Raw genomic sequence first — 11,883 nt, forward strand, 5'->3', positions numbered from 1 at the left:
AAATCCTGAAGTTGACTTTAAGCTATCGAGACAACCACCATAATCAGAATCCGAGTAACCGACAACCTCTAATTGTTCTGATCTTTTATATGTGAGCATATAATCCTTTGTCCCTTGTAAGTACCTCATCACCTTCTTTGCAGCTTTCCAGTGTTCGAATCCTGGATCACTTTGGTATCTTCCTAACATGCCTACAGCAAAGCTGATATCCGGTCTTGTACATGTTTGAGCGTACATCAAACTCCCCACAACTGATGCATAAGGAATTTTCTTCATTGCTTTCTTTCAATGTTATTCCTTGGGCACTGCATTTTACTTAATTTGTCACCTTTCAATATAGGTGCAATACCCGAAGAACATGACTGCATATTAAATCTCTCTAAAACCCGATCAATATATCCTTTCTGAGATAAACCTAGCACTCCTCGAGATCGATCCCTAAAGATCTCAATGCCAATAACATAGTTTGCCTCACCCATATCAACCATATGAAAGTTTTTAGAGAGATATTCCTTGGTTTCACGTAATAAACCAAGATCACTGCTGGCAAGCAAAATATCATCCACATACAGTATCAGAAATATAAACTTGCTCCCACTAATTTTTGAGATATATACACTGATCAACAATGTTCTCTTTAAATCCGAAAGATGTAATGGTATTATTGAACTTAATATACCATTGTCTGGAAGCTTGTTTAAGACCGTAAATGGATTTCTTTAATTTGCAAACTAGGTGTTCATTTCCTTTCTTTGCGAACCCTTCAGGTTGTTCCATATAGATATCTTCATCCAAATTCCCATTTAAGAATGCAGTTTTCACATCCATTTGATGTAACTCTAAATCAAAATGAGCTACAAGTGCCATGATGATTCTAAGCGAATCTTTCTTGGAAACTGGAGAGAAGGTATCTTTGTAATCGATACCTTCCTTTTGAGTGAAACCTTTGGCCACAAGTCTGGCCTTAAATCGTTCGATATTGCCTTTAGCGTCACGCTTTGTCTTAAAGACCCATTTACAGCCGACGGGTTTACAATTATTAGGCAATTCGATGAGATCCCAGACACCATTATGGGCCATAGATTTCAACTCTTCATTCATAGCTTCCATCCATTTACTAGAATCATCACTTTCCATGGCTTGTGAAAACGAAACCGGATCCTTCCTTATCCCAATATCAAAATCAGATTCCTATAGATACACCACATAATCATCTGTAATGGCAGGTCTCCTTTCTCTTTGAGATCTCCTCAAAGGTGCCGGTTGTGGTGGCTCTACAGCATTTTCAATGGCAATATTTTCTAGTGGTAATGAACCATCTCTATTATTTTGCTCATTATCCTCAACTTGTTGAACAGGTTGAGGAACAATAATTTCTTGAGGTAAAAAAGGTGGTGGGATATCCACTCTTATCTCCTCAATATCTACTTTTCTTGGTTCATTACTCCCACTGATTTCGCCATTCTCTAAGAATCTGGCATTACCGGTTTCAACTATTCTCACACTATGGTTAGGACAATAAAATCTGTACCCTTTCGATTTATCCGGATAGCCAATGAAATATCCAGATACCGTTCTTGAATCAAGCTTTTTCTCATGTGGGTTATAGATTCTTGCCTCCGCTGGACAACCCCATATATGTATATGTCTCAAGCTAGGTTTCCTACCAGTCCATAACTCGAAAGGAGTTTTTGGAACTGCCTTACTAGGAACTCTGTTCAAGATATACATTGCGGTTTTTAAGGCTTCACCCCACAATGAAATAGGTACAGAAGAGTAACTCATCATACTCCTAACCATTTCCATTAATGTGCGATTACGCCTTTCAGCAACACCATTCTGTTGTGGCGTACCAGGCATTGTGTACTGAGCACGAATGCCATGCTTTTCAAGGAATTTGGCAAAAGGACCAGGATTTTGTCCTGATTCATCATATCTGCCATAATATTCACCGCCTTGATCTGATCTCACAATTTTAATCTTTTTATCTAATTGTCTCTCGACCTCTGTTATGAACATCTCAAAGATGTCAATGGCTTGAGACTTTTCATGCATTAGATAAACATAACCATAACGAGATAGATCATCTATAAAGGTGATAAAATATTTCTCTCCTGTGAAACATGGAATAGAGAGTGGTCCACAAATATCTGTATGAATTATCTCAAGGAGCTCATTACTTCTTGTGGCACCTTTCTTTGTATGTTTAGTTTGCTTTCCCTTTATGCAATTCACGCATACATGAAAATCAGTGAAGTCAAGATTTTGTAAAATTCCTTCCTTCACTAATCTTTCAATTCTTTCCCTAGAGATGTGCCCTAGTCTTCTGTGCCACAAGATTGAAGAATTTTCATTAATTAAGCCACGTTTTGAACCAACATTTGAATGCAGGGTTATTAAAGCTTGTGCAAATTCATGATTCAAGGAAATTTTATATAAACCATCACATAAAATACCAGAACCAATTGTAACAGAATTCAACATCAAACTTAATTGTCCAGAACTGAATAAAACAGAATATCCAGTAGCATCTAATTTAGACAAGGAAACTAAATTCCTAGAGATAGAAGGTACATAAAAAGTGTTTAAAAGATCCATCCGATGACCCGTCTCTAATAGTAAGCGATAGGTTCCAACAGCTACCACTTCAACCTTGAGACGGTTTCCCATATAGAGGAACTTTTCACTTTCCTTTGGTTTCCTGGTTGTAAGGAATCCCTGCATTAAATTAGTCACATGAGTTGTGGCTCCAGAATCAATCCACCAAGTATTTGAAGGAACTTCAGCAAGATTAGATTCATAACATACAAAAGAAAGATTTATACCTCTCTTTTCGAACCAAGCCTTGCGCTTGATACAGTCCTTCTTCACATGCCCTTTCTTGCCACAAAAGTAGCAACTTACAGTGAATTTTCCATCATGATTCTGGCTACCTTCCCCAGGTCCGCTTTTCTTAGGTGGAAAGTTCCTTCCCTTTTTGAATTTTCCTTTCTTCTTCGTGACTCCATGAGTTACAGCAAGAGCAAGATTATGTCCTTCTTGTCTTAATCTCACTTCCTCTTGTATACATTTACTGGTGAGCTCATTCAAGTTCCACTGATCACTGTTGGTATTATAGTGGATTTTGAATGGAGCAAACTGTGATGGAAGTGAGTTAAGGACAAACTGTACCAAGAAGGACTCATCCATACCCATACCTAGTGCCTTAAGCTTTGCAGTCTTTTCAGTCATGTTTAAAATATGTTGCTGAATACCTTTCTGACCATCATATTTCATGGTGGTCAATTCAGCCATCAATGTGCCTGCAAGGGACTTATCAGCGCGTTTGAAGCGCTCCTCAACAGATTTCAGAAATTCCGAGGCAAACTCGGTTTGAGGGAGAGAGGTCTTGATATTATTGGCAATAGTCATTCTCATAAACATCAGACTGAGTCTGTTTGATTTTGACCAGGCTTTTGATTGTTCCACCTGCTCCGGAGTACTGTCATCCGTAGCTTCAGGAGGTTTATCAGATATTAAAGCCAAGTCAAGATCCAATATACCCAGTGAGAATTGACCCCTTTCATACCATTCAGAAAAGTTTGACCCATCAAAAATAGTCATTCCAGATGCAAGAGAGTGTAATGAAGTGGGAACTGTACAAAATATAACAATGCTCACAATAAGCTTCAAGTATAAAATAAAAAACAATGAACTATTGATATCATTAAAATTCTCCTTTGGGTAAATTTTAACATATCCAGTGTTCACTTGGAGGAAGCTTAAAACACTTTACTATTTTGTGTCATTTATATGTTACCTTTGGGTATCCATTTTACTTTTCTAAGCAACACAAAATAAAAACATTAATTAATAATTAGCAGAAATTGACTCTCCTTTGGGTTAGTCTCATTCTCCTAATTATAAAGAAAATTATTAAGAATTTTACAAGTCTCCCTTTATTCTTTTATGCAATTCAATAAATACAAGGCTCACTAATTTAGGTTACTTTGGCAACTATCCAAATTAGTTAACCTTATATTTATAAATTGTCATTTGAATAAAATATTCACAAGATGAAATTAATTCTTTTATTTGAGTTAAAAAAACAAGGAAATAGTATCCATAATAATCAACAGATTCAATAATCAATCATAATATAGTATCTTTAATAATCAACAGATTCATTAATCAATCATAATAAAATTAAAGAAATCTGCATTCATTGAATATACTAAAGCTAATACTTGCATTCCTCATATATAATAATAATAATTTCACAAATGTTCAGATTCAAATCATAAAATAAATCAATTAATATCTTTGAATTAGTGCCTGAAATAGCACTTTTGGAGAGCCTGAAAAGTGGTGCCTGAACCACACCTCAAACGGCACTGCAAACGGCAACAGCGCCTGCAAATAGCGCCTCTAATGGCGCCTGCAACCAGGAGATGGCGCCTGAAAACGGCGCCTTCATTGGCACCGGCAATGGTGCCTGCAACCAGCGCCTTCAATGGCGCCGACAATGGCGCCTTCAACGGTGCCTGCAACCAGGAGATGGCGCCTGAAAACGGTGCCTTCAATGGCACTGGCAATGGTGCCTGCAACCAGCGCCTTCAATGGCGCCGGATCCACTAGAGCACTGATTTGGCCATAAGTAGGAAGTCCCAATCCTGATGGCGATGATTGAAAAATAGCCTGCAACCAGTGCCTTCAATGGCGCCGGCAATGGCGCCTTCAACGGCGCCTGAAATCAGCGCGATGGCGCCGGAAATCGCGCCTGAACTGGCGCGTGAAACCTGGAGAAACTGCGGTGCCGACAATGGCACTTGAACGATCCTCTATTGTGTGCTGACCCAATAGCACGTACAATAAAATTTTCAATATTCCCTTAGGCGCATGGAATCACTACTCTTCTTTATTTTATTTTTCCTAATAGGAGCTGTTACGCAATGGGTTATATAAGCAATCCACATGTCTAGAAATGGTCAATCACTCTCAAATATAGTTCCTGTCTCCTTAGAACTCAAGGATACAGAGGAACGCAATGGATCTTTTGATTATTTTATTATTATTTTATTTTATTTTAGTAATTTTAGTGAGACGAATTAATGGAAGATAAATCTAAAAAAAAAAAAAAATCTAATCTTTTATAAATTGATCTGAATATTTAAATTCAAAACCAAGCTCTGATATCAATTGATAGAATTTAACACGGAAATTAACATGCAATTATCCAGATCATTATGATTCAAACTCGTCTCTGATAATAAAATAATAAAATAAACATTAATTAACAAATAGATCACATACCGTTTGAAGAAGACGCAGCCATGAGAGATTTCCCTTCAGCTTATAGATCTTAAATCCTTGATTCTTCTTCTCCTTATCAAACCTTAATACACAAAGTTATTTTTCTGTAATTGATGGAAAAGCACACACCGCACATGAAGGGGTTTCTGTATATGTATTTTATTGATAGGAGAAGAGGGCCAAGAATACACATTCAAAAACCGTTCTGAACGTGTCAATCGAAATAACTGTTAATTATCTTAAATAATAATATTAAAATTATTATAATTTACCCAGTCCATCAATGGTAAATATCTATAACAGTTTAAAGATAGTGGATATTATTTAATTGGCTAAATAATAGGTTAGTGGGCCACCCACTTAATTTAATGTGGAAATAACATTCTCCCACTTGGCCCACTAAACCGATTATGAAAACTATAATATATTTAGTTTATATATAAAATATATACTGGAAAATAAATTTGACACGTGATCACGATTACAATAAACTTAGCCAATACATCCAAAATCATTTGCCATAATACTGAATCAATTTAGATCATAAATGCGAGTCATGGCGGTCACATGACCATAATGTCATGTTTCCTTCCATGCACCACACATCAATAACCCTTACTAACCTAGTCCTTAATGCCAAATAGCCCCTGTAATTTGTCTTGTCAGGACAATTCTTGTTTATCAAACAATAAAATGTGCACCCATAATTGAAAACAAGAATAAGCAGAAACAATTTTAATGCGCAAATTGTCAATTAGTGGGCCACCCACTTAATTTAATGTGGAAATAACATTTTTTTCTTTTATTAATGTCATTATATTAATTGTTTCAACTTATTAATGCCATTATATTAATTGTTTCAACATCTTTGTATTATGGTTTTTGTGAATTGTGTTTTCTTGAGTTGTAGGGAAGAAAAATTTAGGTTTAATCTTCTAGCATGGAAGAAAAAACTATAGATTAATTGATTTTTTTAATCTAAACCAAACACATGATCAAGTCCTTAAAAAAAAGTGAAAAACAGGAAAAAAATGAATGATTTTTAATATGTATTTGTGTGAGAATGACAGGTACAGAATTTTTTTAAGATATACTATCACATAATCTTCATCATTTCTAAAAAACGAGAGAGGAAAAAAAAAAGAATGATTTTTTTGTTTGTATCTAAGTGAGAATGAGATATAGAATTTCGTTGAGAGTATCCAACCCCAAAAGGACCAATCCGGGAAGGCATGTATGGTATTGACGGGAGATGATAAGATGAAAATCATAACCATAGTCATATTCTCTCTGTGTCTTTCTATCCTCTTCAATTAATTCATGGGCATAAATATTTTATTTAGTTTTTATATTTAGTTTATTTATAGTTTATTTAGTTTCTAAAATCCAATTAGTTAGATATTTTATTTGATTTTGTTTTTATATTTAAGTATTTGAGTTTTGGAAAGTTTTTATATTTTGTTAATAGAAATAGAAATTTTTATATTTTTTATTATTAGGAATTTCTATTTTGTTAAATTGTAAGTATCTATCTCAATAAGAGATTATTAATATTTAAATGAAAGTGATGAAAGAGAGTAAATATTTTAATGTTCAATTATATTTTAATGTTTTTTTTTTTTTACATAAGGGTTTATTTATGTTTTCAATTTTGAAGTTCTCTTTCCAAGTCTAGCAACAAAAGTAGTGTCCAACCTTAAAATGGGCATGTGTGGTATTGACGGGAGATGATAAGATAGAAATCATAACCATAGCCATGTTCTCTCTGTGTCTTTCTATCATCTTCAATTAATTCATGGGCATAGATATTTTATTTAGTTTTTATATTTAGTTTATTTATAGTTTATTTAGTTTCTAAAATCCAATTAGCTAGATATTTTATTTGATTTTATTTTTATATTTAAGTAGTTGAGTTTTGGAAAGTTTTTATATTTTGTTAATAGAAATAGAAATTTTATATTTTTTATTATTAGGAATTTCTATTTTGTTAAATTGTAAGTATCTATCTCAATAAGAGATTATTAATATTCAAATGAAAGTGATGAAAGAAAGTAAATATTTTAATGCTCAATTATATTTTAATGTTATTTTTTTTTACATAAGGGTTTATTTATGTTTTCAATTTTGAAGTTCCCTTTCCAAGTCCAGCAACAAAAGTAGTGTCCAACCTTAAAATGGGCATGTGTGGTATTGACGGGAAATGATAAGATGGAAATCATAACCATAGTCATGTTCTCTCTGTGTCTTTCTATCCTCTTCAATTAATTCCTGGGCATAGATATTTTATTTAGTTTTTATATTTAGTTTATTTATAGTTTATTTAGTTTCTAAAATCCAATTAACTAGATATTTTATTTGATTTTGTTTTTATATTTAAGTAGTTGAGTTTTGGAAAGTTTTTATATTTTGTTAATAGAAATAGATATGAGGACTTAAAGGGTTTATATTTAGGCAGTGCTTGAGCCAAGGAAAATGATAGTCCACTATCTTGACCTTATGCATCACAAACTATGTGAGGACTTAAAGGATATCGTAAACATGTAAGTTCTTCCTATTATTTTTCATAGTATTATTTTTAAATAAAAAAAAATACATTCACCTCAAACACATTTTTTTTATTATTTATATATATTAAAACATATAACATTTACCTATTTTAAAAATGTACCCATTGAACTTATTTATATGGGTGATATCCAAAAATTTTTCTTTACACATTAGCTTATGCATTTGCACCATTTATATATGTGAGTACTAATGTTATTTTATAATTGATCGATTAGTGTCCAAGACAAGAAGGAGGGTTCGAATGTGGTTACTTTGTTATGAGATTCATTAAAAAGATAATTTTTGATCCTACAATTATTGGTTCAAAGGTATTACTTATTTAATGAATTCTACATAGTTTTAGGCTTCCAAATGTTATGCATTTTAATGTTATTTTCTTATTTGATTTCAGTTTGGTAATAAAAAAAAACATATTCTCAAGTAGAATTCGATGAAATTAGAGGAGAATGGGCTACTTTTGTGCTACAATTAATCATGAATCATGTTGATGCATCATGATCACCATGCATGGTGAGTCCCTTAGCTACTACATGAATTTTTCCATAGGTATTGTATAGTAATGCTTACTCTTTGAATAATGTTTCTATTTGAAAAAAAAAAATTAATTCTTAGATTTGTTCATTTATGATAACATAGATCCATGTTTATTTTCTTCAATAAAAATCTCTAAAACTCATTAAATTTTGAAATGCAGGAGGTATACACTCTTGGGATGGTGAAATGGAGAATAAAAAGAAAGAAGAAGACAACAAGATTTTGGGTTTTTAAATGCAACTCTTATGTCATACGTTGTAGGACATAAACGTTACTTTAATTGCAACTGAGAAATTTAGATTTTTAGATGGGACTTCTATGTCATTTTATGGTTAGCCGGTTTTATGATTATGAAATGGAGGTATACATGAATCTTGGGATCTTTAACATTTCTAAATCATGTTTTGGTATGTATTCACTCTTCTTTTTTAGTTTTGATGGGTTTGATATGTTGGACGTACTATCCTTTTGTGAACATTTGATATACAAATATTATTAGATGATCAATGTATTATGAGTTATTCCAGAAACATTACAAAAAAATGAGTTAAATATAATATGATTGTTATATTTATGGACAAAATATAAACAGGTTAATCTTCTTAATTCATAAGCATTACAAAAATCAACAACTAAAACCAATCATATATTCCACAATAATTTACAATGATGTGATACCATAACTCAAAGGTGATGCATTTAATGTGACATCATAACTCAAAGATGATGTATTTAATGTGGCACCCTATCATCACTAGAAATATATGGTGTCACTTCTGAATGGGTCACCATTTATCTACTTTGGTGTCACTTCCAAATACGTCACCAATTGGTACCCTCTATGGTGTTAGTGGAGAAGGTGACGCTATGTTGTAGTGATACCTTATGTTTATGGTGACTCGTTATAAATGTCACCATATACCTTTTTCCTTGTAGTATAAGTTAATCTTAATCCAAATTTGACCTAAATTAAATGATAAGGTAATTTTAATTTAAATTAAATATTAATCTCATTCTTTCAAGGGAATATCTCAAAATTCTTACTCAAGAAGAGACCCATGGAAAAAGATAGCCTGAAATATGAATGTATAGGTTGAACAAATTCAAACGCAAAGTAAAGATAGAGAGTTTTCAGTTGTTGCTAGCAATGAACTTTGAATGGGGCACTATTGCATGTAACATGCATGCCAAGGATTCTCATTGATTTTGACTTGAAGAATCCCCCATAAACATTGTCTTTCCCTTTTTTTCCTCCCTAAACCTCCCCAACAAATATTTTCCGTTGCATCTACAAGTTAACAAATGGAGATATCCAAAAGCATCACCTAGCCACAAAAAAAGAAAAAAAAAAGTTGTAAAAAAAAAAAATATTCAAAGCTCTTGGAATTTGAATAGCAAAGTCAAGTTGTAAAAAAAATTCAGTTTCTTCTTGTATTTCTCCCTCTTCTTTATTAGTAGATTGCCACAAGAGGAAAAAAAAAAAAACCAACCTAAAGAGACCTTGTGTCCTCTTGCCTTTGAATGCTAATTATTTTTAAATGATTGCTTAAAATTTGTATTTTATAAATTTGAGTTCCTATTTTATAGTTTTTTCATATGAGTTTTATGATTTAAAATTAAAAATGATTTATCATATTAAATATTAAAAAAATATATTTAAAAAAAAATCCAAATATTATCAGCCTTAGTTTCCATAATATGTTTCATATTAATTTTAGGATATTAGCTCACTAGAGTTTGTATTGAAATTATATGGTGTGGGTTCATGGCTAATCACTTTTTTTTTCTTTATTGGAATCTACCCTTTTTATACCTTTCTTCTAAATTCAATTTAAATTAATATAAGTTAATCTTAATCCCAATTTGACCAAAATTAAATGATAAGGTAATTTTAATTTAAATGAAATATTAATCTCATTCTTTCAAGAGAATATCTCAAAATTCTTATTCAAGAAGAAACCCATGGAAAAACTTAGCATGAGATATGAATGTATAGGTTGAACAAATTCAAATGCAAAGCAAAGAGTTGTCATTGCTAGCAATGAACTTTGAATGGGGCACTATTGCATGCAACATGCATGCCAAGGATTCCCATTGATTTTGGCTCGAAGAATCCCTCATAAACATTATCTTTCCCTTCTTTTTCCTCCTTAAACCTCCTCAAGATATCTTTTCCATTGAATCTACAAGTTAATAAATGGAGATATCCAAAAGCATGAGCAGCCCACAAAAAATTAAAATTAAAATTTTAAAAAAAGAATCTAAGAGTGAAGAATTGAACAAAAAATAGACATGTTTTAATTTTCATTATCTTAAAAAAAAAAAAAAAAAAAAAAGGAACACTCTCATTCTTAGGTATGGTGGCACTTTATTAAGGAATTCTTATATTCCTTATTCATATGCGTGCATAAAGGCGTCTTTGTAAAAATGTAAGGTTGCACAAGAACTTATGAATTGTTTTTCTGGGTTAGGCTAATTAATTAATTAGAACTTAGGTGGACTAAATTAAATGACTTAAACCTACGATGGACTCAAGTCACTTAAGTTCATAAGAAAGCCTATATAGAACTTTTTAGGGGTTAAGGCTTAAGAAGTTCTTCTATTTTTTAGATTTTGGAAAAGAACCCTAGTCCCCATCCTCTCTAACAAGGATTACCTCATCCCATACTAGGACCCAAGAAAGAGAGCTATCAAGTAGAACACTGTTTGGTTTTTAAGATCTGTGACACATCTCTTTCTGCTAGATTTGATTTAAGAACATCAAGATCACAAATATGGCTTTTTCATCTCTAGATCTACATTTTTAAATACTATTGCTACTATCATGCATAGATCTAGAGAAGTATAAGATAGTATACATGCACCCTAATGGTCCAAAGATGAGAGTGGAGATATCCGGTCATTCTCAACACATTTTTATTAAACATTCAACAAGTAATAACTTAGGATCTATTTGGATACATTTCATGTTTTCTGTTTTTAAAAATAGAAAATAATAGTAAAATTTATATAAATTTCAAGAAATTTTAGGAATTAACATTGAAAATATAATGATTTTTTCAAACTAATTAAAAATAAAATTTACTTTCTTAAATTTTATATAGAACTTTTATTTTTAAAAATAAATTAAAAGAAAAAAGTTTATCCAAATGAAGCCTTAGTTGTAGATTTGGTTGTTTTGAACTCAAACTTCATTTTAAGAGCCATTATTAATGCCACTAATATCATAGGTGGTTGTTTCATGCTTTGTCATTTATTTGTTGCTTTTTGTATTATGATAGGATTATCATCTGTGAAACCGATGGTTAGAATCTATGCGCTCTAAGTAATATCATTTCTAAAAGGATCAATTTGGGACACTTGCCCATCATTAGTATGATTAGTATGCATCCTATAATCCTTCTCATTAATTAGGGCATCTTAATTCATATTCCAATCACGATCAGTAGATCCTTCAAGTGGCTTATTATTAAATCTCATTCGATTTTT

General features: G+C 32.1%; 1 protein-coding gene and 1 long non-coding RNA gene across 2 annotated transcripts; one reads left to right on the forward strand and one right to left on the reverse strand.

The window, feature by feature from the left end:
- Positions 1–3,154: 3,154 nt before the first annotated feature.
- On the reverse strand, positions 3,155–3,603 carry LOC132253437 (uncharacterized). The gene is made up of 2 exons (XM_059735481.1): positions 3,255–3,603; positions 3,155–3,165 (listed from the first exon to the last, which is right to left on the reverse strand). Exons 1-2 carry the CDS (start codon positions 3,601–3,603, stop codon positions 3,155–3,157), a joined length of 360 nt encoding a protein of 119 aa, XP_059591464.1.
- Positions 3,604–8,216: 4,613 nt separating this feature from the next.
- Positions 8,217–8,915, forward strand: LOC132253480 (uncharacterized). Its single transcript, XR_009465332.1, has 2 exons — positions 8,217–8,406; positions 8,558–8,915. It is a non-coding gene; the product is annotated as an uncharacterized LOC132253480 (long non-coding RNA).
- The last annotated feature ends 2,968 nt before the right edge of the window (positions 8,916–11,883 follow it).

The sequence above is a fragment of the Vitis vinifera genome, chromosome 19 (genome assembly GCF_030704535.1).
Source record: "Vitis vinifera cultivar Pinot Noir 40024 chromosome 19, ASM3070453v1".
NCBI lineage: Eukaryota > Viridiplantae > Streptophyta > Magnoliopsida > Vitales > Vitaceae > Vitis > Vitis vinifera.